Raw genomic sequence first — 27336 nt, 5'->3', positions numbered from 1 at the left:
TTTCAATACCCCCATCTCACCAACAGACAGGTCATCTAGGGAAAAAACTAATCAGAAAAACCTCTGTAGTTAAACAACATCATAAACCAAATGGACTTAACAAACATCTACAGAACATTCTACTGAAACAGTAAAGAACACACATTCTTCTTGGTAGACTGTGAAACAGTCTCAGAAACCAGACTACATATTAGGACACAAAGCAAGTGTCAACTAATATAGGAAAACTGAGATAACATCCTGTATCCTATGTGACATAAGACTAGGTGTAGAAGCTGTAGAAAGTACAGACTCATGCATTTGACCCAACACACTATTGAATGATGATCTCTGAAGAAGTCACGTAAGAAGCGAAAAAGTCTAGAATGTAATAAAAAGGAAAAGACACATACCAAAGGCTATGGGACACAATGAAGGCAGGTTTAAACGCAAGCTTATACAAAGTACCTACATAACAAACAGAGAGAACTCAAATAACCTAATGATGCACTTTAAGGACATAAAAAAAAAACAAGAACAGACCAGAATCCAAAACAGTAGTCGGGAAGAAATACTTAAGATCCAAAAGAAATTAATGAAACAGAAAGACCAAAAACAAAGCAAAGAGTCTATGAAATGAAGAGTTGGTTTGTTCAAAAGATAAACACGATTGATAAGTCCTTAACCAAATTATTCAAAAGAAAGAACAAGAGAGTATGCCCCACATTAACAAAGTCAGAGATAAAAGGGGAGACACAACAACAGATGCCGATGAAATTCAGAAAACCTTAAGAACACACTTGAAGAACATATATTCTAGCCAATTGGAAAATCCAAAATAAATGGATGAGTTTTTAGGTTCATATGACCAATCAAAATTAAACCAAGATGAAATAAGTAGTTTAAGCAGGTTCATAACTAGCAGCAAGACCAAAACAGCAAAAACAGAACAAAAAACAACAACCCCACTCTGAGCAGCATTGGTCTTAGCTCTTCTTTGAAGATTGGGATACTGTCTAGTTTTAAGAAAACTAGCTGAAACTTTTGCTGTCCAGTCTCTGAATACTAAAAAAGCTCAGAGTTTAACAGAAATCCTGACTGGAACAGTCTGTGAAGTTGGCCAATCTAGGTAGCCATTTTGAAATTGTCCCAGATGAAGATGCTTAAGGAAACATTGTCATTGAGGCCATTTGTGAGGTGGAATCACCTGGGCTGCTTGTGTTGTCTTTTCAGTATTTGGTCTTCTTGCCTCCCCGTGTTCCCATGGGAGATGAATATTTTTTGATCACTGTGTGGGTGATAGATGTCTGTTATTGTTTTAAAGGGGGTGGTTATAAGAATGATAAATAAATGAATTTACTTTTAGACCAACAAACATTAGTAAGCCAAAAATATTACATTGGCATAGATCTTTGTTTACAGCATGCTAAGGTATTGTATCTATGTAACTCTTTTTCAAAAAAAAATCTATGTAATTCTTAAAACTGTAATGTTAAGTTCTAGTCATTTTTTAAAAAAAGATTTATTTATTTACTATTTGTGCAGCATTCCACCTGCATGTGTGCCTGTATGCCAGAAGAGGGCGCCAGATCTCATTATAGATGGTTATGAGCCACATGTGGTTGCTGGGAATTGAACTCAGGACCTTTGGAAGAACAGACAGTGCTCTTAACCTAGTCATTTTAAAAGCTAATATTACGAACTGCTTAGGATAAGTAAGAAATGTATATTAGTCAGACAATCAAGCTCATGTTAGATACTAGTATCAATCAATCAATCAATCAATCAATGTTTAAAAAGTACATTGTTCAATTTCCAAGCCTTGGACAACACATTCTTGTATGACTGCAGAGTCATTAAACAAAGCAAGGAGGAAATTTAAAAAAAATTCTAGAGTCAAATGAAAATGAAAGCACACCCTACCAGAACCTCTGAGATACAGGTAAAGCAGCTGTAAGCAGAAAGTTTACTGTTGTGTGTGCTTACACTGTAAATGAGAAAAGGCAGACAGCTTGAGGGGTAAAGCTGCTTGCTGCCAAAGCTGAGAGCCCGAGTTTCATCCCTGGAATCACATGGCAAACTCCCACAAATTGTCCTCTGCTCTCTACAGGCACTCTGTGCGGTGTGTGTGTGTGTGTATGCGCCCGCACATGTGTGTGCACGCAGTGTGTGTGTATGTACTGCACACATGTGCACATACATATATACATACTAAATAAATAAATGTATCTTTAAAAGCCAGAAAGATATAAGATAAGTACTAATGACATGCCTCAAGTGTTAGAAAAATAAAATGAATCTAAACCAAAAGCAGGAGATGGCAAGAAATAATAAAGACCAGGACAAAAATTAATGAAATTAAAAGAATAATATATGACTTAAACCACTTGGTAATTTTAAAAAATAAATAAGACAAACCTTTAGCCAAAACAAATAAAAGACCTAAGTTAATAAAATTAAATGAAAAGCAGAAGTTACTACAGAGTTCAATGAAATCCAGAGAATCATTAAGGAATATTTTGAAAACTCATATTCTTTTTTTTCCTGGTTTTTCGAGACAGGATTTCTCTGCATAGCCTTGGCTGTCCTGGACTCACTTTGTAGACTAGGCTGGCCTTGAACTCACAGAGATCCACCTGCCTCTGCCTCCCGAGTGCTGGGATTAAAGGTGTGTGCCACCACACCCGGTGAAAACTCATATTGTTAAAAAAAAAAAAAAATTAAACTAGCAAATTTAGAGGAAACAAATGAATTTTTGTATACACATGATCAATCAAAATCAAATTAGTAGGATAGAAACAACTTAAATATATTTGCAGCAATCAATGAAACTGAAGTGGCACTAAAAATCTCGCAACAAAGGAAAACCCAAAACGGATGGATTCACCACTAAAATCTACCTAACCATCAAAGAGCTAAGACCAATGCTGCTCAGAATGCGCCATAGCGGAGAGATGGAAGGAACTACCAAACTCACCCTACAAATCAGTGCATGGAAGTCAGACAACAGCTGGTAGGAGTCAAAACCAGGTACCCATGGTACTCAGATACCCAGATTTACTCTATCAGTTCTGTTCCACTAGAGAACTTTAACTTATATGTCTTGGATTATCCCAAACAATTCTTGACAGAAAGAATAGTACGGAAAGTATCACAGTTTCTGATCTCAACTTATATAACAGGGTTATGGTAACAGAAAGAAGATGGCAGTGGCACAAACACAGACACGAACAGATTTGAGAATCTAAAGATCACTCAACACAGGCACTTAATTTTTGACAAAGGCATCAAAGTATACATTGGAGAGAAGACAGACTTTGACAAAGGGTGCTGGGGAGACAGGTCCATGCAGCTCACCCAGCTCGATAGTCAATTCAGAACAAATCAAGAGCTTTGCTATAGGGTCTAAAACTCAGAAACTGCTGGAGGAAACATGGAGGAAAGACTTCAGGATACAAACATAAGAAGGGCTTTCTGAAAAGGGCTCCAGTGGCATAGAAAAGCATCCTAAGGACTGACAAACGGGGCCACATGGGTTAAAAGACGTATGCACAGCAAAGGAAGTTGCCTCCAGCGGAAAGAGGCACCCTGTAGAATGGAAACAAATCTTTGCCAGTTACTCATCAGGCAGAGAGCTAGTCTCTAGATCGTGTAAAGAGCCACAACCCCAAACACTGAAACCAGCATATACTGCCAACGGGAATGTAAGCTAGTTAGTCACTATGGAGACCAGTATGGCTGCTTCTCAAAACACTGAACATGGAGTGCCATATGACCCAGCCATACCACCCTTGGGTGCGTGTATGCCTGAAGGACTCTAAGCCAACATTCTACGGGGACACTTGTCCTTTTTGGTTTATTGCTGTTCACAATTGTTAGGAAATGAACTAGTCTAGGTGCCCGTCAACAGATGAATTATTAAAAAACAGGTGGTATACACATGCACACACACACACACACACACACACACACACACACACACACACACACACAAGAATTTGGAAATTCCTTTAAAAAAAAAGTGAAGTCACGACATTTGCAGGAAAATGGATGGAACTGGAGATCATTATGTGAAATGAAGCAAGGCAGACAAGGGAGACAATATTCTGTGCTTTCACTTACATGTGGGATCTAGATCTAGATGACATAGGGGTGCCTATATAAATGTGTGTATTTATGTATCCATGTGTGAGGGTTGTAGAACTTGAAAGGGAATCCTGAAGGGATGGGTGACATGGTAGAGGAGGATGGAAAAGAGGACCATGGGATATATGTGACATGAAACAGATGGGAGAGGGTGTCTGGGGGAGGAAGGGAACTAGTCAGAAAGGGGCAGGATGGAAGTGGAAAATATGGCACTGAGTGAGGTAGCCCAGGCCCAGAAAGAAAAACGCTGTGTGTTTTCCATCTATAATAATAACTTATATTATATATAATACATATATATGTATGTATAAATGTACAATATATTTTATATTATTGCATATACAGTATATAATGTATATGTATAGTTATATATAATACATACTGTGGTGGTTTTGAATAGAAATCGCCCCCATAGACTCATGTTTGAATCCTTGGTGCATATGGAGTAGCACCTTGTTGGAGGGAGTGTTACATGGGGGTGGGCTTTGAGGTCTCCTATGCTCAAGCTATGCCCAGTGTGGCACACAGTCTCCTTCTGCTGCCTGCAGATCAAGATGCAGACCTCTCAGCTCCTTCTCCAGCACCATGTCAGTCTGCACTCTGCCATGCTTCCCACGATGATGATGATGGGCTAAACCTCTGAGACTGTAAGACAATCCAATGAAATGTTCTCCTTTATAAGAGCTGTCTTGGTCATGGTGTCTCTTCACAGCAATTAAAGCCCTATCTAAGACAGAAGCTGGTACCAGGGATGGGGTATTGCTGGAGCATTGCCTGGACCATGCTTTTGTTTGGAGTAATGTGGGCTTTGGGACTTTGGATTAGGAAAGCAGTTGGACACTTCAGGCATGGCTTAATGGGCCATATTAGTAGGAGTGTGGAAGACAGTGATGCTGAGGGTGACTTGAACTGCGGGGTCCTGGCTCAAGTGATTTCCAAGGAGAATGTTAATGTGTATTTAGAGATGGTCCTTGTGATATTTTGGTGAAGAATTTGGATGCTTTTTGCCCTTGTCTGAAAAATCTGCCTGTAACTCTGTTGTGCGGTTATTAGTGGTCACTCTTATGCAGCTCTATAATAAAAAAGGAACAAGCTAGGCAAGAAAAAGTAGAAAATTTATATTTTGAAGAGAAACGGAGCACTAGGTAGTGGAACAGAGCTAAGTCCTGTGTTCAATGAGATAAACAGATTAAGGAAAAACTTGATGTTGGGCTGGAGAGATGGCTCAGAGGTTAAGAGCACTGTCTGCTCTTCTGAAGGTCCTGAGTTCAATCCCCAGCAACCACATTTAGAATGAGATCTGGTTCCCTGGCATGCATGTGTACATGTAAGCAGAACACTGTATACATAATAATAAATAAACCTTTAAAAAAAGAAAGAAAGAAAGAAAAGCCTGATGTTAAATGGAATAAAGGGAGTGGTGATCTCAGGGCAAGACACCATCCAGCTAAGCTTCTAATTTGTGAAAAGGAATTAAAGAAAAGTCTACAGTCCAGCAGTGGCGGTGTATGCCTTTAATTCCAGCACCTGGGAGGCAGAGGCAGGTGGATCTCTGTGAGTTCAAGGCCACCCTGGTCTATAAAGCTCAGGCAGTGAAGGAAACTATCAAACCAGAAAGCTGGTGAAGACGCAATTGAAGGAGGGGCATGGTTCCAGCCCCAGCAAGCAGTAGAACTTGGCAGATTCCAGCCACACGGCCCTGGCTTTAGGATCAAAGATAGAAAGAAGAGATTATGGAATCTCCCTCTGCAACTAAGGAAACCTGCTGAGGCTAGGTGTGTGGCGTAAGTGTCCATCCCTTCGTGGAGGCCCAGAGAGGCCATTGAGTGAAGCTGTGAAGGCGAATACTAGATTGCTTTGAGACCCGAAGTATAGAGGAGATCCCAGAGCTGTGGGACGCCTGCCAAGGAGAGCTGCTAACAGGGAATGGAGACAGTCCACGAGACAGAAGTGTGTTGCACCGACAAAACTGAAAGGAGTTGGATCTGAAGAGCACTTTGACATCAGACATGGAGGTGTAGAGTTTGGAGTTTGCCCAGTTGGTTTTTGGTCTTGCTTTGGTCTAATATTTCTTCATTATGCTTGCTTTTAGAGTGGTAATGTATGTCTTGCACCACTGTATGTTGGAAGGATATGATCTGATTTTTCATTTTCGTTTTACAGGGGATTACAGTTAAGAGATTTCATGAATCTCAGAGACTTTGGACTTCAGACTTTTACATAAGTTTGAGACTGTTGTAGACCATGGGGCTCTTTGAAGTCAGACAGAATGCTTTTCTGCATTATGGTATGGCTATAAGCCTATGGCTACAAGGCCAGCGGGCGGAATGTGGTGGTTTGAATAGGCATGGTCCCCATAGACTCATGTGTTTGAATGCTTGGTCCACAGGGAGTCCCACTATTAGGAGGTGTGGCCTTATTGGTGTAGCTATAGCCTTTTTGGAGAAAGTGTGTCCCTGTGGGGATGGGTTTTGAGGTCTCCTATGCTCAAGCTAGGCCCAGTGTGGCACACAGTCTCCTTTTGCTACCTATGGATGAAGATGTAGAACTCTCAGCTCCTTCTCCAGCACCATGTCTGCCTGTGGGTTGCCATGCTTCCAACCATGATGATAATGGACTAAACCTCTGAACTGTAAGCCAGCCCCATTGGAATGTCCTCTTTTACATGAGTTGCCGTGGTCATGGTGTCTCTTCACAGCAATAAAACCTAAACTAAACACAAAAGTGGAAGGAAACTGAGAGGGAGAGTGAGGAGGGCTAACTAAAAGTAAATGTAAGAAAATGCTACTCCGTAATTTAATTTTATAAAGAAATGTTTTCCCAGACGCTTGGGGGAATATTTAGGACTGGCACTCTGAGCACACAGGGCTCAAAGCCTGCAGTCTTGACTGTGTGATTTGCCAGGATCCTAGTAGGCACATGTCTGGATTCTCTGACTGTCTCCATCTGTAAGATGTGGGTAGTCAGGAACCTGCCTTGTAGGGCTGCCTAATAAACGGGCACCGGTACTGTGCTCAGAGCTACTTCCGAGAACTCTGGGCTGCCTTTACTGGAGATATCAGCCGTAGGAAGACACAGCGCCTCGTGCTATGAAGCCAGCATCTCATCCTCATTGTCACCACCATCCTGCTTCTTTGATGCCCTCAGGTCTCAGGAAGTCTTGATTCACTGAAATGCCTTATTAGCAGCAGTGAGCACATTTCCCAAGCAGGAAGACGTTTCCATGAAAGCTCACCCTGCCGTTTCTGGTTAGGACTCTGCCTGGTGGCTTTGAGAAGTATGGGAGCATGAGGACCTTGGTCCTGAGAGAAAAAGGTGAAGGCAAACTCCACCCACTGCATTTGCCAGGGTGAGGGCCATAGCACCACAGCTGTTCTGGCTGCTGTATGGCCATGTGCGCATGAGTGACCCATGCTAGGTTCTGTGTCGTGGCGGGCTGGGTGTCAGCAGGAGTTCTAGGACAGGCTGAAGCCACAGAGAGGGGACCGTGACTCTTTCGGTATCAGTTATCTCAGATGACCTGGCATTAGTGACATTCCCCGTGTGCCTGATGGGGCAGAAGTCCCACAGCAGTCCTGGTGGATACCAACCGCCTCTCTAGAAGGGACACCAGCCAGCGCCTCTCAGCTCAGCCTTTGTGGAGATCTGTGTGTGGGAAAGGGCTCAGGTCTAATTGCTGCAGACAGATGCCGTGTCCTTTGAGCGGAGGCAGGTGGGTAATGAAGGAGATGGTGGGGGTGGCTGTACAGGAGGAGGTGACATTTGTTGGTATGCCAAGGGAAGACATGAATTCAGAGGACACGTCAGAATCGTTTACGTGAGAAGACAAAACAATCTCTCCTAATGATGCACAGGTCCACACATCTAGTAGCATTTCCCGGTTTTGATTCTCTGTAGTAAGGATATATGGTTCCATCCTCTGTGTTTGGATGAAAATCAGCTATAGGGAGCAGTGAATACTTCCAACCCTTCCCATGTGACGTGTTTTAGCAGAGCTTCTGGCAGTTTGCAAGATTAACTGTCACTTTCTCCTATTCTATCATAAACAACCAAAGGGCCAAATAGCAGGCAGTAAGAGCTGGGAGTGTTTTGGCAAATTCCATACCCAGCGGTCTCTAAAGAACAGAGCATCAGTGACACCAACAGAGCGCTTTTTGCCCCCCCCAGCTGCCTCCCCCCCCACACCCAGGACACAGTGAAGTCCAAGTCCAGGCTCAGTGCTGCCCACTGGGACCTCATGGGCACTGTCTCTGGCTCCTTACCCCTTTGTCCAGTGGCACCTTCACGTCCATGGAGTGAGACCCCGTTTCCCCATTGATCATGGCGGTTCTCAGCTTTAAGGGGAAAGAAAAGGGAGTCAGTGTCTGTTTACCTGGAGCAGGGAGGTCTGGGGGGCTTTGATCGTGACTTAGGATTCCTAGGACATTGGCTCTTCCCTTTGCCTCTGAGCAGAATTCCAAGAAGGAAGATGGTCAAGGTTCGACTGGGTTGAGGTGCCACTGACTCACAGTTCTGGGCTTTCAGTGAGGTGGTGTTCTGAGGGGGTCGATGCTCTGGGATACAGGCAGGGTTGTGCTGCTGAGACATAATGTCCTCTAGCATGTGATGTGGAGATTAGAAGCTAAGCACAACAATACCATGGGCTTATAGGCATCTAAACCATGCTGGGCTTATAGGCACGGTCTCAGTCTGTCTCAGCAAACCCTGCGGCTCAAGAGGCATGGCTCAATATCCATGCTTGCTGAAAGAATCTCAGGTACAGAACCCACTGCTTGGCTCCAGGGTTGCCCAGTGCCCTCAGCCCTCCCCAGACACCCAGTGCTCGCTCGCCGGCTACAGGGCTAACTGGGTGAAAGCTTCTCACTCCTTTGCTTCCCCACTCACAGTTTCAGCTTGGTCCTCCCACTCCACTTCTGAGAGGTCCACACTGTTGTAATTGGGTTTGGGCCTTAGCTTCTTGCCTTCTCTGTACTGGAATGGGTTAGACAGGGTGCAAAAAGCGGGGTTAGTATGTACCTTTCTCCCCTTCCCTCTTCTCTAAAATCTTTCAAGTACCCTTGTAAGATCAAAGCATCCTGTGACCTTCCAGGATGACCCAGGCCAAACCTGTACTCAGTGCAAAGCTTGTCACAGTTTGGACATCTCTTATTACTAGAAAGTTCTCTCTCCTATGGAGTTTGGATCTGTCTGCTTCTAACTTTTACTTATTGTTGTCAGTTCTCTTCTGGACCCACCCAGGACGTGTTCCTCCTGACAAGGCTTGGGAAGCTCAGTCTTATCACTCGTAAGACCTGACTGTCTTCCAGCCTGAAGATGCTTAGCTCTCTTGAAGATGCTCAGCTTTGCCAATGTCACCCTGAACGTGGAGCTGCCAGGGAAGAAATCAATGCTGCACACAGCCAGGAGGTGAGTGGCATGTACGCTCTGCTGTGTGTCTGTTGGCGGCTTGAACAGCCAGGCCAGCTTGGCAGCCCAGATGGCGCCATCAGCCAGGCAAATCCCCTCGGTGCTCTCATGTGGTGCACTCCCACACGTGGGTGTTCAGTTTGCAGAGCACCCACCTATTTCTCATATATTTCATCTTGTTAATCTCAGATGATCATTTTAGAATGCTTTATGAGCAATCATTTTCTCCTCCAGATTTTAAGGCATCTGCAGAAGCATTTCATCTTGATAGATTTTTTTTTTTTTTAAATTGGTCAGATCCAAGTGCAGATCTGCAGTGCTTAATAACCACCTGTCTCCAAAATTTGACACAGATCCATGAACCAACTCTCTGGGAGACATCATTCTCTCTCTCTCTCTCTCTCTCTCTCTCTCTCTCTGATGGATATCATCATGTTATCTGTAATTACGCCATGGTACTTCCTTGGTTTAGCTTAGTAGTGCAATCAATAAGAAAAGAAGAGAGTTTACCATCAGAGCATATTAAAAATAGCACCATCGAGCCGGGCGTGGTGACACACGCCTTTAATCCCAGCACTCGGGAGGCAGAGGCAGGTGGATCGCTGTGAGTTCGAGGCCAGCCTGGTCTACAAAGTGAGTCCAGGATGGCCAAGGCTACACAGAGAAACCCTGTCTCGAAAAACCAAAAACAAACAAACAAACAAATAAATAAAAAAAATAAATAAAAAATAAAAATAGCACCATCTACTTCTGCAAAGGGACCCTCCAGTAGATGTTTGGGTGGTTGAAGTCACTGTCATTGCAGTATGAGTGTTTCTACATGGTCCCTACTCTCATTGCTTCCTTACCCGTAGCCCACACAGTGCTGTTGTCAGCCTTCCTGATGCTCACACCCATCAAACAGGATTGCCCTGCTTTCTTCTACCCTAGCTGTCTCTCTGGCAACATTCCAGTGCCATTTCCCAAACCCCAGCTACACTTGACAGGTTGTAGCCAATCATTGGCCTCTTAGAATAAATGTATAATTTCATTTGGTTAGGGTCATTGACACAGAAAGGTTTATAGGCTCCCAGCATGCCTTTTTTATTTTATTTTTAAAAAATATTTATTTATTATGTATACAATGTTTTGCCTGCATGCATGCCTGCACACCAGAAGAGGATACCAGATCTCATTATAGATGGTTGCAAGCTATCATGTGGTTGCTGGGAACTAAACTCAGGACTCTTGGAAGAACAGACAGTGCTCTTAACCTCTGAGCCATCTCTCCAGCCCCACAGCATGCCTCTTGACCTTTTAAAAAATTCTATTGCTAGGAATATTCTCTACTATTTTGCTTATATGCCTTCATGTATTAGATTCTCTTAATAAGGTATGTTTTTTCTGTTGACAGCACTTTTACCAGTATGATAATGTCAGGCATATAGTAGGTCCACAATATGAATTGGCTGGTGAAAGTGTTATTCATGTGAGTGTCCTAGATGAATGGTGACATGCCCCTTCACTCTATATGTCAACTCTGGGACCAACCTACATGGTCTCTTACTGTGATCCATTTGATAGCGTTGGCCCCACCCCCCAGGAACTTGTTAGTGTAAGACTGTCCATTATTGGTTCAGATACACGCCCTGCTGAGTCTGAATTGGGAAGACAGAGCGGGCAGATAGACCAATGTGCTCCACTCTGAGGCTTACAATTTGCCTTAAGTGGCTCAGTCAAAGGTTTTAGGATATTCTGTGTCCCCTTGAGCTAACTGGCACAAGATTCAGTTCAGCTTGTCTCCCCAAATGACCCCTGGGACAGAGAAGCCCCTTCGTAAATTCTCCTGCTATCGAGGTCTCTCTTGGGGTTCCTTAGAAGACAGAAGAAGAGTAGGTATAAGATACCCCTCAGGACTTTGGCTTTCCTTACCCATCCAGGATCGTACCAGCAGTGTGGCCATTGCCACTTCAGACAGTACCAGTGCCTGGAGGCAGAGTTCTCAGACTCCGGGGGCTCTGGAGAACTCATGTGAAAAGTACCCACAGCTCCTGGACAGAGTCAGAAGGGGACAGGGGTCCTGGGCAGCATCGAAGGCCAGCCCAGGGGCCTGTTCACTGCCCTTGTGAGAGCGCCTTGCTGCTTTTTGTTGTGGACTCTCTGTTCACATTCCCTGCTGACCATCTGGCAGGTTGTTGAGGGATGGAGTCACTGGGACAGTGAGGGCTTGTGATAAATGTCCACAGTGATTAGGCTTTAACAGATTTGTTTTATTCTTAATGAAGTGCATGTGTGTGTGTGTGTGTGTGTGTGTGTGTGTGTGTGTGTGTGTGTGCTTGTGTGTGGCTATGTACACGTGAATGTGGGTGTCTATGGAGGCCAAAGGCATCGAATCCCCTGAGACTGGAGTTCAAGGTGGGGGGGCTACGAGCTGCCTGCAGAGGGTTCTGGGAACTGAATTCAGGTGCTCTTAACTGCTGAGCCATCGGCCCCTCACGCTTTGGCTCAGAAACATCTTTCTAAAGCCTCTGTGTCGACGAAGGCTGGGTTCCAGCACGGCGCTGTTGGAAAACGGCGGGACGTTTGGAGATGAAGCCCAGTGAGAAGTTTAATGTCCTTTAAAGAGGGTTATGGAACCCGACTCTCTTTCTCATTTTACTGCCTGGGGCCAGCAGGTTCACTCTGCCACAGGCTCCCATCATGCTGTGCTGCGTGCACCCTACCACAGCAGAAAGCAATGGGCTCAGCCAGCTGTGGACTAAAATGGTTCTTTCTTTATAAGCTGTTGATTCCAGATGCTTTATTACAGTGGTGGAAAGTGGGCTGTCCGGCAGGACTCCACTCTCACAGCCGCAGCCTGCATGAGCGGTTCTCTGGTGTGCTCACTGATCATTTCGTGTACTTTTGCCCCGTACTTCAAACAATTTAGAAGCAGGTACAATGATGACAATTTTTCTCTTGCATTATACAAGGAATTTAAACCTTTTTTTTTTTTTTTTTTTTTTTTTTTTTTTTTTTGGGAACTGTCCTCAAACCTCTTATTGTTAGTCTCTCAAAGCAAAGATCTGTACTTACCAAAGGTCGGAGGTCAGGATGAGAGAGGATGTAGCCATTGTTAGTGTTTAAAAAGGCATATCCATGCACCCCAAGCTGCAGAGTCAAGGGTTAAAGGCATTAGACATGTTGGATGGCTAGGTATGGGGGGAGGGGAAGGGATGGTTGAGAACAGTGGTTCCCAGCAGTGGACTTTAACTTGGAATCACAAGAAGCAGGGCCACACTTCCACCTTCTGGCCTCTGGTCAAAGAATCACGAACGGAAGTCACAGAAACTGTGAGGCCAAATGAATCTCTCCTCCCTTTAAACCGATTTTCTCAGATGTTTTGTCACAACAGTGGAGTGCTGGGGCTCAGACACCCCACCCCGCCCCGCCACCAGGGATCCCACTTAGGCTTACCTTGTATCGGGGTGCCAGCTTCATGAGCTCTCTTAGGGTCACATCAGAGCCCACCACACCCAGCAAAATGCCGTGGGATCGCTAGAAGGGAAAACGCAACGTTCAGGGAAACGGGGCTTCCCAGACTAGACTCTGGGCCTCCCCAGAGCCTGGAAGAGGGAGCATTTACTCGTCTTCCCATTGCGGTTAGATTGTAGGCTGAGTTGTCCCAAAATAACATTACAGCCTCTGTCAGATGAGGCCCCAGAGCAAACTCATGGTAGCAAGATTATTGCCTTGCATTAATATTTAAGTAGTAACATTTACATGAAATACAAAGCTAAGTGAAATATTAATATTCACACCAGAGGATGAAATAGAAGGATCGTAAGCTCATGGAGCCTCTAGAGCACACATGGCCTGGAAGGAAGCATTTTCTGGCCAGACAGAACATGGAAAGCTCAGAAATCCCCTCACTAGAGGCCTTCATGTACTCTCCAGAGTCTATCCACTTTGGTTGCCTAAGGGAGGTTAATCTGGAAGGCTAGCAGGAGATGCCATAGCCTCTGTCTTAAGAGAAGAGCAGGCTGCAGGAGCATTAGGAAAGCACGGGCTCTCAGCTCTGAGTTGGCCAGGAGGTTCTTGTATGGCTGGCCCAGGACTGGGCTTGGGAATTTACACCCAACCCTTGCACTTGGCTGTGAAGCTCAGTGATCCGAGCTCCAACTTCCATATTACAGTGTGGGGAGTAGCCACTCACTGTTTCGTTCTTTTTGCTGAAGACTGGCATGGCCACTGTGGTGAGGAGCATGAGGCTTTGCGCTTCTGAGGTAAAGAGCTGCTGGGAGGAAGGGCCAGAGATCAGAGGAGGGGTGGACCCAGGTGTCTGCTGGCTTATTACCCAGAGCAGGATGGGAGCCCACACTCTTAATGCGTGGGCTGGAGGGAGCTAGCAGGAGTGCCAGGGGAGTGCTGGGAGAGCTGGGAGGGGAGGCAGGCAAGGTCTATGCCAAAAGCCAAGCAGTCTCATCTGGCTAGACGAAGGATGAGCACAGGCCAGGCAGGCAGGCTGTTTTGTGTCTGCACAGAACAGCACAGCACAGAACAGCTTTTTCCAGATGCCTCAGAGATGGACCCGAGGTCCTTGCCCCACATGGCCCAGGCTAGTGAGAAGAGTTAAAGACATTTCTGCAGAGCCGCTCAGACATACAGACTTGGATTAGGAGCCATGGCCGGAAGGCAGGGCGTCTGGAGTGTCATCTGCCTCAGGTCACCACACACACACACACACACACACACACACACACACACACACACACGGGGCAGACTCCTAGCTCTCTCCACTCAGAAGAAAGAACCGGAACTAGAATCATGTCCAACCCATGGGGGCTCCCTTGCTTCCTCAGTAGGGCCTGCACATGTGCCCTGTACTATAAAGAAGACGACGACCACACGAAGGGGAAGCAAGCATGCTGTGCAAGCTGTCCTGCGCCCAGGCCACCGGAAGGCCGCTATGTGTACTGCAGACTTCCTGGGATCGGTGGGAGCTTCAGATCTTCTCTTCTCCTTCCTCCGACACTTCAGTGTGGAGCTGGGAAGCAAGCTCTTTCTGTGCACAGACTGCACTGGCATCTCTGTTTAATAAGGCTCAGTCTTTGTGGCTACACAAGACTCTTAGGACCTCATGGAGTTATGGATCTACAAGCCAGGGGAGCATGGTCAGGGCAACTGTGGCCAAGTCTGGGCAGGGCTTACTTCCCCAGTTCCCTTATGACTTCTCTCATGCTTGTGTAGTGTGAGCTGTCCCCGCCCCCTTAGCTCTGTCTCATGGTAGAGGGTGAGGTAACCTGTCCTCTCCATGGACTAACATCCTTAACCTGAAGACTCCAGAAGTGGGTCCAGACATCTTCACGTGGGCCTGGTTTGCAGGGAAGTTCACATTGTGAAGGATAGGAAAGGGGAGACTGGGGAGATCTGACACTAGGGGCCAGAGGTCATTTTTAAAAGTGAAGACAAAACTGTGCCTTTGTCTCCAGGCAGGGACAAAAACAGATCCTCAGCGTGGTTGACACAAAGTGCCTGAAATCGTTCTCACAGTGGCTTAGTGAAGCAAGGTGTTGTCTCTGCCTCTGTCCTCTCCTTCCCGATTCCTCTGCTAGACTCATGCCCAGTGGCTACCTAGGCCACTGCCATCTACGGCTATCTTTCTCTTACTGCTGCCTTTCAAGTTCTCAGACGTCCTTCTGCCAGGTCCTTGGCATGGCTTACTACTCACATGTGAGAGAGGCACAAGGAGCCACATGCTGGGCTGGGGGTTGAGGGTCGGGGAGCATGGATGGATGGAAGAGGAACAAGCAAGAAGGGGTGAGTGCAAGCATGCAATGTGGTGATGTCAAGACAAGCCCAGAGCAGGACTTAGCCTGTCTTTCCTTGCCTTCCTTTTTTTACTCTCCCAGCTCTCCAACCAGGGTCAGATGGCCTGTGACCAGTGACCACCTGAACAATGGAAGGAACCTATCTGGATGAAGAGGCTTTTCCTTGTGGCCTCCAGCTCACAGAGTTGTCACCAGTGTGGGGCAGATAGGACCCCCTGGTTTCGGGGAAGAGCCCGTGGCAGCTGATCAAGGACTCCTCTTACTGTGAAGGGGTTTTAGACTGGATCCCTTGAGGCTTCTGCCCCCAGCTTGGCAAGATGGTTTGTGTCTACTGTTGCACCCCAGGGCAAGTGTGCCCCTGTCCTCAGACACAGAGAACAGAAGAGTTGAAAAGTTGAAAGGGTGCCTTCTTAGCCACTTCTGCCACTTGGGAGTCAGCATGGGGTTGAGGTTAGTAAGAGTTAAGTGTGTGAGCCAGGAGGACCCTCTGGGTGGTCTCCTTTAAGGGGCTAAGCGTGACTGCCCCCTCCCCACTAGCCCCTAGAAGCAGAGGGATGGGGCCTCTGGGGCAGTTGGGCACAAAGTGGTGCTGGGGGTGGGCTGAGGGCTGCAAGGGGAAGGAGAGCACGGAAGGCTGCCATCTCCCTTCATAACTCCTCCCGCCCCCATGTAGGCACAATATTGGCTTCTCTGGACCAAGAAGTCACCTCTTGCTCCTCCCCTTAACTCTGGGCCTCCCTGCCCATCTGGAGTCACCATCATGCTCACCCTGCTGTCCATATAAGCCTCTGTCCAGATGATGTCATGGTCATGGTTGATGACCATGGGACGGCTGAGCACATGCAGGTACTCCATCACGTTCTCCTGGGCATCAGCCAGTGTGGAGATCTGCGTGTAGTAGCCTGGGGAGGGGAAGGCTGCGTGATTGATCATGGCATGCAAAGGAGATGCTCTACTTGGCCCCTGTGTAGGACCCATGTGCACTCCCAGCTTCTGGGTGCTCCTTGATGGCCTCCCTCCTTCCTGGAGGTAAAGCCTGGTCCCCTAGGACAAGACAAAGGCTTTCCATGCTGTATCTTGGAAGATCTTGGAGGAATGCTCTGCTCACCTAAACAACAGCAAGGGCCTCAGTTGCAGCAGTGATGCCCACCGATAAGTCTCCCACATGTTATGCTCTGTGAGAATAATACGTGGGTTCAGGGGCCCTAACAAGATGGTGACTCTTGTTCCCTGTGTCCAGAGTGCCTCAGTTTCCCTCATCTCCATTCTCCCTCAGGCTATGGAGCAGTCTGCTATATTCTTTTCGGGGTAGCTGTGGTGCTATTGAAAAGGGCACCTAGCTAATGGGGCTGTGAATGGTTTGGTAAGCGCTGGCCTCACTGCCTACCACCTCCCCACGCCATTCATCCCCCATGCCAGCAAACTGGGACAGCTTTCCTTCCTACCACGTCTCTTGCCTCAGACTCCTAGCGCATGCTATTCACAAGCAAGGCCATTCCCCACGCTCGCCAACCTGGGAAAGTATCTTTCCCGGTGTTCCCCTGCACCCTGCCCAGCCCATGCCTCTGTGCCACCATGACGCATTCCCATCACATTGCAACCAAGGTCCACATGCTGATTACAAAAGATCAAGACCGAGTCACTTGTCCCATCACCCTTGAGCCACAGCCTTCAAACAGCACCAGGTAAAAAAGCATATGCTCAGGAAATTTTTGTTGACTCAGCAGAATTTGCATTGCAAACCCAGGTCTTGGGTTCTGATCCCAGATAGGAGAGAACCGTTGGTACACAAAACATTATTCCAGAGAAAATGCTGACATGCTGGATGTGGTAACCTTTACATGCAAGCCCAGAACTTGAGGGGCTGAGGCAGGGGGATCACCATGCCTTGAGATCATTTTGAGCTATCCAGCAATAGCCTGTCTCATAAACAGGGTTGGTAAGATGGCTCAGTGGGTAGGGCTACTCACTAAGAAGCCTTGACAACCTAATAGGTTCAGTCCTCGGAACCTGCATGATCAGAGAGAACTGACTTCCACGGGTTGTCCTCTGACTTCCACATGCAAATGCTTGGATATGTGCACAGACATATGCACACATACAAGGAGAATAAGTAAATAAATAAATGAAAAAAAAAAAACCAACCTCCCTCAGAAAAATTAAACAGTTAATAAATAGGGCGAACAAAAGAAAAACAGAAGGGGCTGAAGTTGTAGGCCAGTCAGTAAAGCACTTGGCAAGCTTGCAGATATGAGCATCATCCCCAGAACCCATATAAAAAAGGCTGGCTGTGGTGGCTTGCCCTCGGCATCTCAGTGCCAGGAGGCAGAAGTGGGTGGATCCCTGGGGGTTTCCAGCTAGCCAGCCTAGCTCAGTTGGTAAGAGAAGTCCTACTTCAAAACACCAAGATGGATGGAACAACTCCTCCTGGGGTCCACTGTCCTCCACACATGTACACACACACACACACCCCTTTGGGCTTTTTCACCAATGTGTGCATACACACAAGAAGAAAAAAAAAGGTGACTCTCTGCTTTTGTCTTTGAACAAAGAGCCAGCGTCTTAATTTGCCACCATAGGAATGAAGAAGGGGTATAAGCGAGCTGACATAGAAAATGTGCATCCCTTCTTGACTCCCACCCTGTCTTCTCTGCTGTATATTTGTACAAGGCTTTATTTGAGGAGACATCCCTCTTGTGTACACCCTGGACAAGCAGCCTCTCATTTGTGTTTCTGGTGGCATTATAAGCCTAGAGTCCCTTCAGGGGTGATGGGCTTTCTCCCCCAGTCTCAGAGAGATCTGTCCTCACTTTCTTTCAACAATGGGGCATGAGGAGCAGACTTTTGGACACGACACTGCTCCATGTGAAGAGGCCTCTGGAGAGAAGCCTGCCCTGCCCTCCCAGGCACTGTCCTCTGTGTTGCTTGCAATCCCACTGGTTCAGTGTGGACTGCTGAAGTCACTTACCCTTGTTGTTGCAAGCGATCCACTTCATGCGGTCAGCAAAAGTCACCTCCCTTCCAATAAGGTAAGTGAAAACTCGGACCTGTCCACAAGAGACGGGCTTAGCAGATGCAGGCAGCATCAGTGCCATTTGTGAAGAGCTTAGACCTAGGCCCATGCACGCCCTGTTTGGGTGCTCCAGTCACACACTCTCTTAGGTTAGAGAAAGTTAGGAGGGCCTGGCATGCACATGAACTGCCAGGGTCCTGAGCGTGGAGCAGTTCTGATGTCTCAAAACCATGCTGGTCCTTTGCCCCACAGCCTCTTGCACCCCTCCTCCGGGCTCAGGTTGCTGTAGCTTCGGGACAGGCAATTAGAACATGCCTGAACTGGTGAATGGGTCTAATGGGAAAGAACTTTGAACTTGGATTGTGCTGTATTTAGAACTCCCCCTTGGCATTGGGAGAGGCCCCCTTTCCCCTGACTTCTAGCACGAGTCAGTCACCTTGCGGTCTGGCCAGTTATAGGTCTCAAACACGGGTTCATAGTCCTCCACGGCCCCATCTGTGATAAGCATGATGGCCTGGTTGCAGAGACTCCCTTGTCTGGACTCCTGGAACTGAGGGATCCAGGGGTGAGGTGGTCACTACGGGCATCACGTGACCTGTAGTAGCAACACAGCCTCCCTCTACCTCCACCCTCCCAGGCTTCGCCCGCAGTGGGTACCTGCTTCAGGATCTGGAAAGCCTCAATTAGGGCTTGGCTCACAATACCCACGCCTTTGACCATCAGTCCATCCACCAACTGCTTGAAATGCTGTCGCGGGGGTTGGGGGGGCAGGTAAAGATGAGGTGAGGCTCAGAGGATCAAGTGGACCCAGGAATCCTACTCCTAACTGGGGAGAGTGCTTGGAATTGTTGTCAGGGCAGCCTGCAAGACCCTAGCTCCACAGTGCAGCCAATCACAGTCACTTGAGTTCATGTTTCCCAAATGCCCAAAGATGAACTAAGTGTGGGCAGCTTAGTGCCAATCCATGGCTCCTCCTAGAAGGATGAGGCTAACCAGGGGTAGACAGTCCAGGGGACATGTTGTCTTGCTTTGCTCTTCCCAGGGGCCCTGTGGTGGGCAGAACACTGCACAGCAGTTTCCACAGACACTGCCCAAGCCTGCTGGGAGCCTTGGCTGTGAAGGAGACTCACCTCTCGATTGTCTTGATCTGCCTGGACGAGGATGCCTTTGAAGCAGGGCTCGATGTAGTGGACGTAGTCATTGTACTGCAGGCCACAGTAAAGGAGAGAGAGAGAGAGAGAGAGAGAGAGAGAGAGAGAGAGAGAGAGAGAGAGAGAGAGAGAGAGAGAGAGAGAACATGAATGAACAGACGAACAGACGTTTCACTTGGGCAATTGGGTAGTACTGTCTGGGGTGTCTGAGCAGAACAGGCAAAGGATCTTGGCTCTAAAACTGCTCCCCAAGTTCTGATCCTAATGCAAGGTGCACCTTCTAGAATGTGCTGAGAGTCTGCCACCCCGAGGGAATTGCTTTGTGCGCTCAGACCAGCCAAGGCACCTTTTGCCAATTCCAGAACCCTACTCCCTTGCATAATCCCTCTCCAGCCTGGGTAGGAGACTCCAAACTACTGTGTGTTGTTGTTTGTTTGAGAGAAGGTCTCATTATGTAGACCAGGCTGGGCTGGAATTTAAATCATATCTCTTGGCCCAGCTTCTAGAATCCTGAGACTATAGGTTTGGGCCTAGTTACAATGTACTAGTTACAAATGTGCCCTTGCTCTTTGTCCTGCAAATGTGGGCTGTCCACAGGGAGAGACAGGAGTCATTACTGCCCCTTTTCTTACTCTCCCCGGTAGTTAGAATACAGCTGTTTTAAAGCCCCTAATATACTTTCTGCTTAAGTAATGGGGGGTGGGGGTGGAGTGGGGGAGAGGACACAGTAGCTGCATCATGGAAGAGCTGTGGGGTACACTGGGAATGCTGGGAGTGAGTGTTCTCCCTAGGAGGTTTTCTGAGGAAGCAGGGCAGAATGTTAGACAGAAGAGCTGCAGGCTCTGAGGGACAGTGCTCTTCCCTTCCCTAGTAGGGTTTGGAAGCTGTTTCTGTGGACCATCCTGTGGGTACAGGCTCTGGGGTGGGGGTGGAAGTCAGCCCAGGGAAGGTGATGGGCTTGGAGTGATGCCATGGCCAAGCTGAGCCTTGGATAGCAGCTCAAGGCTTGTATCCCCCAGCAGGATCATTCTGAAGAGAGACACTTTTGCCTAAGCGTGTCTCCATGCCATAAATTCCACTAACAGCCTGAAATGGCAGCAACTATGCAGACTGGTAAAGAATTTTGGATTGAGTGGCCTTCCAAATGACACCCCAGGGTGGCTGTCAATGCTGCTTCCGTGGAGCTGAAGTGGTCCCCTATTTGGTTGTACTTTTAAGCCCTCTCTCCCCTTTCTTTTATGCACCTCCTTCCTGCCTGTGTTTCTGGACTTAGAGGATAAGGAAAGCAAGAGAAGTGGAATCATAGCAGATCAAGGACCCAAGACCATCTGACCTCCCATGGATGGGGGGCTGCCGGGAGCCCATGGAGGGTCTGTGGGCACTGCAAGGGCTGGTGGTTCTGTATCAGGGCCCAGACATTGAGGGACTGGTGGAAGATGTGGCCTCCACAAGGGGCGTGCACATCCACATATTATTTCAGGTGCTTTAAGGGACCTCATAAAGCCACCACCCCCCAACCCCCCAAGGCAGACATGGATGCTAGTTCAGGAGTCCCCAGTCTGGAGAAAGGTGTCCCCTCTGGGGTGGGAGGCATCTGTGGCTGGAAACACTGGCCCTTATGGTTCAGGAAAAAAAAAATTTCCCCAGAGCAGATGAGAGCAAAGAGTAACTGCAGAAGAGGAGGTCATTACCGCAATTATATTCACAAAGTCATTCTCCCCCAAGGTGTCCAAAATGGTGGTGATGGTGTGCTTGGCAATAGCCATCCTCAGCCCCTTCATGCTGCCGCTCACGTCCACCAGAATCACTATGTCCTTGGGAGAAGTTGCAGCTTGTATGTACCTTCAGCAGAAAGAAAGACAAACGGGGATGGAGGCCAAGGCTGGTACTGCCACCTGGCTGGCGGCCTCCAGTTAATGTATTTGGGCAGGCCCATGGGTTTTCCTAAGTTCAGGTCGATGAACTGCCATCCCTAGGTTTCATGGTGTGTTGTAACTCCTGGACACCAAGGCTATTGGGGTGGTGAGATTGGAAATAAGCCTTCTCGTTTTTTTTGGCAGAGGACAGCCAGAGTCCCCGCGGGCCTGGCAACAGGAAGGGAGGGGGCTTGAAGACACTGCTGGTCTACTAGGAAAAGGATTTGTCAAGAGCAGAGCTGGAGGCTAATCTGGAGACAGCCTTGGGCACTGGAGAAAGTTCAGAGGTGGAGATAGTGGGGAGGGAGCGAGGAGTATAGCCAGCAAATCTTCCTGTTCCTGGGTCGGATTAAGCCACTGATGTTCCTCCCTAAGTGTGTGGGGAGGGGACAGGCAAGAAAGGCAGGCAAAGCCCAAAAGATGGAAGATAAATGCTGGGACCCAGTGCCTCTCCTCTGAGAGTGCTTACCAGCCACGGTTTCTGCAGTCAAAGGCAATGACTCCATTTTCATCAGGTGTCCATTTTATTCCTGAGGAAACAAAGGCCGCACTTCTCACCAGCTCAGGGAGCTGCTGGGAGGTCCTGGCTATTGCTGGCTTTCAGAATAGTCATGACCCCTAGGATAGGTTCTTCTTCCAGTTTTGAGAGCTTGGTGAGGACACTAAACTAATTACACCCTGTAAACTGAGGCAGCTGGCAAGGACGGAGGCCATGCCGACAGAGAGATGCTATCAAAACCGCAAGAACCAGAGTAGGGACCCACACATGTGCCTGGGGCTCATTTGTGAGGCTAAACCGTCTATCAGATAGCGGAAGAGGAGCTGTGGGAGCCATCTGGCCACAGTGAGAGCCAGTGCTGTGACCTGCTCTCACCCCAGCCAGGTGGCTCATTAGCATGTGTGGTCCCTCCTGGGCTAAGGAAAAAAAAAAAAAAGGTTACTAAGTAATTTGATGTCAGGAACGCCTGGTACCAAGCAGAGTAGGTGTTCAACAGCTGTCTCCTGTATGGAAGGAAGGGTATGAGAGACCTTGCTTGAACCCTAGCAGAGCGCAGGGGGTGGATTTTGTCTTTTCATCTAAACATTAGTTAGGATAAATGTGCATAAAATACCACCAGCATGATTCACAAATCCTCCGTGGAGAAAGACCTTCGTAATCAGGAATAATGGCTTCAAAATGAGTGAAAAGAACAGATGGGATTGTAATATGCTGTGCTTGGGCTGGACGAAGCACTTACGGCAGAACCCAGCGGTGTAGCTGCGCCGGGGGCGGGGTGGTGGTGGTGGGCTTCTGGTTTGAAGGCAGGTGGGATCAAAGGGGGCGGAGCCTTCAGGACCATTCCCTGAGACCACCAAGTATGAATGGATGAGGGAGGTGGGGGGAATGGAAGAGCCAAAGGCAAGGCCTTGAAGGAAGAAAATAGGACAGGAGCAAAGGCAGGCTTGATGGGACATGTGTGGCATGGCTTTGGCTTAGGCTGCAGGTGACAAGAAGAGCAAAGCCCTCCCAAGGCCACTCTGAGAGCAGCCAGGTGATGACAGCAGTGGGGTGATGGGGAATTTGATCCCAGATGATTGACAGCAGTGGAATCATAGGAAATGATCTCAAATTGACAGCAGTGGGGTGATGAGGAATTTGATCCCAGATGATTGACAGCAATAGAGTCATGGGAAACTTGGACCCAGAACAGTGCTGAGGAATAGCTGAGCTGACGTTCTTGGCCTGAATCAAAACCTTAGACGGCTTTGACAGTCCTGGATGCCTTACCCTCAAGTCGAGACAAAAATGAAAGTTTCCTCCCTCCCCCGCTCCCTCTCACCCTTCCTCCTTCTCCAACCCCTCTACCCCTCCTTCCCACATGGTTTCATGCCTATAGGATTTCCTTAGAGAACATAGGAGCAGCGCTGCTCATACATGAATCTCATACATGAAGATGCCCAAAACCATGAGAAACAAGGGTGAGAGGCACTGAAACCATTGGCATTGGATGTATCGTCCTGAGAATTACACATGGTGCAGCCACCATATACAAAACACAGGCTGGGCATGTGACATCATCTGGGTCTGAAATGTCCCCAAGTGCTTATCTACTACTAAAGGCCTGGTCCCCAGCCCATGGTGTCCTGAGGGGAATCCTGAAGTGGTGCCCTAGTGGGAGGAAATTAGGTCACTGGTGTCTACCTTGAAGTGGGTATTGGGACCCTGGCCCCCTCTTCCTGTTTTCTCTTGATTTCCCCGACACATAAGGTGAGCAGCTTTGCTTTAACATGTATCCTACCGTGATGTCCCATATTGTCACAGGTCCAAAGTCACAGGGCCAGGTGACCATGGACTAGAACCTCTGACAACGTGAGCAGAAATAAACCCATCTTCCCTCTAGCTGACTATTTCAGATGTTTGGTCACACTGAGGAGAGACTGACCACCACAGTGAGTTTGAGGAGCCACAGAGAACATTCAATGAGAAAAGATCAAGACTGAAGAAGCAAAGCCAGGCATGGCGGCATTTACCTTTAATCCCAGCTCTTGAGAGGCAGAGGCAGGAGGATTTCTCCGAGTTCCAAGCCATCCTGGTCTACATAGGGAGTTCCAGGATAACAAGAGGAATACAATAGAGAGACCTGTAATTGAGAGATGCTTCTTCAAAGAAAGGAAGAACGAAGGAAGGAAAGAAGCAAGCTGAGCATTGTGGAGTATGACTTTAATTTCAGCACTGAGAAGGTGAGGTGGGAGGGTCTCTGAGTTCGAGGCCAGTCAGTGAAGGTTGCATAGTGAGAAACTGTGAAGAGGAGGAGGAGGAGGAGGGAGAGGAGGAGGAAGAGGAGGAGGAGGAGGAGAAATGTTTTTAATATTTTGGGACTTTTAAAAACGAAAAGAGGTCAGTTAAAAGAAATATCTCAGTGAGAAAATAAAATACAGAAAGAGAATATTCAACATCTGAAAGATTAGTCCAGAGTTCTGTTGATTCTAGAATGAGAAGATGTCGTAAATACCCTAGTGGAGGTGCACAAAGAAACAAAAGGGAGAGTTGTGAGGAAGACAATGACTGAAGAGATGTTCCAGGGGTGGGGATAGGGGTTGGAGAGATGACTCAGCTAAGTGCTAGCCTCACAAGCTTGATAACATGGGTTTGTATACCCAGGCCCCTTCCCCCCGTCCCACTTTGTAGTTTCCTGTGCCTGTAATGCCAGTGATGGAGTGTATGCAGAGACAGGAGGATTCCGGGAACTTGTTGTCCAGGTGGTCCAGCCAAATCAGCACAAGTTCAGTGAGAGACCATGTCACCCAATAAGATGTAGAAGATTGAGATGGATATTGGATGTCAACCTCTGGCCTCTACATGCATGATCACAGGCACATATACACATATACACACAGAGGCGCCCACAACACACACACACACGCACATATAACACATACATGCAAACACATATAAAAAAATGATAAAAAAAAAAAAAGAGAGATGCTGGCTAATGTTCTTAGAATAGAGAGCCCAACTTACATATCCAGAAGACGTAAAGTATTTCAGTGCAGCAAAAAGGATGTCTCCATGCAGATGCATGGAGTTGCAGACTGTCATAGAGAAACACTCACATCTCAAAAGCACCCAGAAAAGGAACAGCAGCTAAACTGATAGCAGATTTCCTCAGCATCAGTGGGAGCCAGAGGAGGAAAATGCAGCCTTAGGATGCTGAGAGGACAGTGCTATTGCTGTGGGAATGCTCTTCATAAGAAGCTGGAGAGTGAGGGCAACTGCAGGGAGACATGCTTGGAGGCGGTTTACCATGAGAGAGGACTCCTGGGAGAGTTTGCTTCTGGAAGAGGGAAAGTAACCTGAAAACAACAACAACAAACAAAACAAAACAAAAAACAAACAAACAAACAAAAAAACAAAACAGCCCAGGTTGCACAAAGGGATGGTGAAAAGAAACAGCAAATGTTAAGTCAAGTCCCAGTAATCATCTGTGGGGACAATTTTTTTGAAATGTTAGTTGATGATAGAGTGAAATCAGGACAGAAAAGGGGTCAGGAGCAGCACAGAAGTTCTGAAGTCCTCTCCTGCAAGGAATTCTTTTGGAAGGAAGATAATAATACGTATTTGTAATGTCCTGTCATGCTGAATATGTCTGATGATATTGTAAAGCAACTGCCAGAAGAATTGGACCAGGCGAGGAGCTTATTTTCAAATGGATTCATGGAGAGGTGTGTGTGTGGACAACAGATAAGGGAGATTTATCAACAGGGGTAGCAATTTCAAAATGTTGGGACTTGAAAAACCACTTAAAACAAGATCACACATACCAACAGGCACTAAAAATGCAAATGTCATAAAGATTACTGATTTGGGTAACTATTTAAGAGTTTTAAAGTATTTTTAAGAGACAGTGGTTAAGGTAAAATGACATTTAAAGGCTAAAACCAAAGGGATAGAAAATATATCATGAGGGTACCACTCTATGACATCTAAGAAAGAAATTTAAAATGAAATATTGGGGGAGATAATGAAAAGTCAGCCACAATAAGCAGACAAAGTAACAGTGACACAGGAAATGGAAGCAAACAAACCAGTACAACAGAGCCAACGACACGGGGTCTTCTTTCGACAGATGGACCCCATGCGCCCTTCTCAAGCACTCACAGGATGTTCCACAGCTTAAAATTCATTTCAATTAACGTCAGTTATTACCACACTGATCACAGAGCGAGTGAGTTAGGATTTTATTTTATTCCTTTTAGTTAGATACATGTGTGTGGGTCTGTGTGTGGATATATGCACCAGACTGCCAGTGTCCCTGGAGGCCAGGATCCCCCTGGAGCTGGGATTACAGGCAGTCATGAGCCACCATGATGTGAGTGCTGGGGATTGAGCTTGGCTCCTCTTCAAGGGCGTGCTAAGCAAGCCCCTCTTCCAGCCCTCCAGGGATCATTCTTTGTCTCTCTTTACTTCTTTGTCCTATCTCAGCCATTTTAGTTCTAACCTTTTATGTGTATGTTGACATGCTGGGATTGTAATTCCCTGTGTCTCTGTCTCCCTCCCTCCCTCCCTCCCTCCCTCCCTCCCTCTCTCTGCCTGGCATGAAACTCATTATGTAGCTCAGGCTGGGCTTTGGCTTGTGTCAGTTCTCTTGTCTAAGCCCCTGAGTGTTGGTACCACAGGTGTGAACCGCCATGTCTGGAAAGAAAGGAAATTTACATGACCATTTTCCTTACAAGTTGTCATAGTTAGGGTTTTATTGCTGTGAAGAGACATCATGGCCCTGGCAACTCCTATGAAGGAAAACATCGAACTAAAGCTGGCTTACAGTTTTAGAAAAGTTTAGTTCATTATCATCATGGTGGGAAACATGGTGGCCTGGTGGGAAACATGGTGGCCTGCTGGCCGACATGGTGCTGGAGAAGGAGCTGAGAAGGGAAGGAGCCCGTCCCCATAGTGACACACTTTTTCCAACAAGGCCAAACCTATTCCAAAAGGCCACACTAATATGTCTTTTTACTTTTAATGTTTTCTTTCTTTCTTTCTTTCTTTCTACAGGGTTTTACTGTGTAGCCCTGGTTGGCCTAGGATTCACGATGCAGACTAGGCTGACCTTTACAGACATCTGTCTGCCTCTGCCTCTGGACCTAATAGCACCACTCCCTGTGGCCAAACATTCAAACAGATGAGTCTGTGGAGACCATTGCTATTCAAACCACCACACTCACTCCCTGGCCGCCATAGCCATACCATAATGCAGAAATGCATTCACTCCAACTTTAAGTGCTAGTCCCTGTGGGCCAAGGATTCAGACACATACATCTATGGGGGACATTCCCGTTCAAACCAGCACACAAGTACAAATACAAAAGTCCTAAACAAAAGGTTACTGAGCTCAGTGTAGCAATGTATAAAAGGATTACTAAAATCAAGTCAGGGTATTAATAGGTGTCCTGGCTGG

General features: G+C 47.2%; 1 protein-coding gene across 3 annotated transcripts in view; it reads right to left on the bottom strand.

Annotated features, from left to right (window-relative positions):
* Positions 1–27336, bottom strand: part of Cacna2d4 (calcium voltage-gated channel auxiliary subunit alpha2delta 4) — a 99746-nt gene that overhangs the window by 54144 nt on the left and 18266 nt on the right. For 2 of the 3 annotated variants that reach the window (XM_051155221.1, XM_051155222.1), the window contains exons 7-18: positions 21870–21930; positions 21176–21326; positions 19464–19538; positions 18991–19080; positions 18770–18883; positions 18289–18367; positions 16089–16222; positions 13706–13783; positions 12967–13047; positions 12586–12660; positions 9010–9096; positions 8388–8459 (exon numbers count right to left, since the gene is read on the bottom strand). In XM_051155221.1, coding sequence (XP_051011178.1) covers positions 8388–8459; positions 9010–9096; positions 12586–12660; positions 12967–13047; positions 13706–13783; positions 16089–16222; positions 18289–18367; positions 18770–18883; positions 18991–19080; positions 19464–19538; positions 21176–21326; positions 21870–21930 — 1097 coding nt within the window. The remainder of the gene's footprint in view (positions 1–8387; positions 8460–9009; positions 9097–12585; positions 12661–12966; positions 13048–13705; positions 13784–16088; positions 16223–18288; positions 18368–18769; positions 18884–18990; positions 19081–19463; positions 19539–21175; positions 21327–21869; positions 21931–27336) is intronic. The other variant, XM_051155223.1, reaches the window with a different exon arrangement.

Source organism: Acomys russatus, chromosome 13 (genome assembly GCF_903995435.1).
Source record: "Acomys russatus chromosome 13, mAcoRus1.1, whole genome shotgun sequence".
NCBI classification, from domain to species: domain Eukaryota; kingdom Metazoa; phylum Chordata; class Mammalia; order Rodentia; family Muridae; genus Acomys; species Acomys russatus.
Note: the sequence above shows the minus strand (reverse complement) of the source record. Positions and strands in the feature narration are given on the sequence as shown.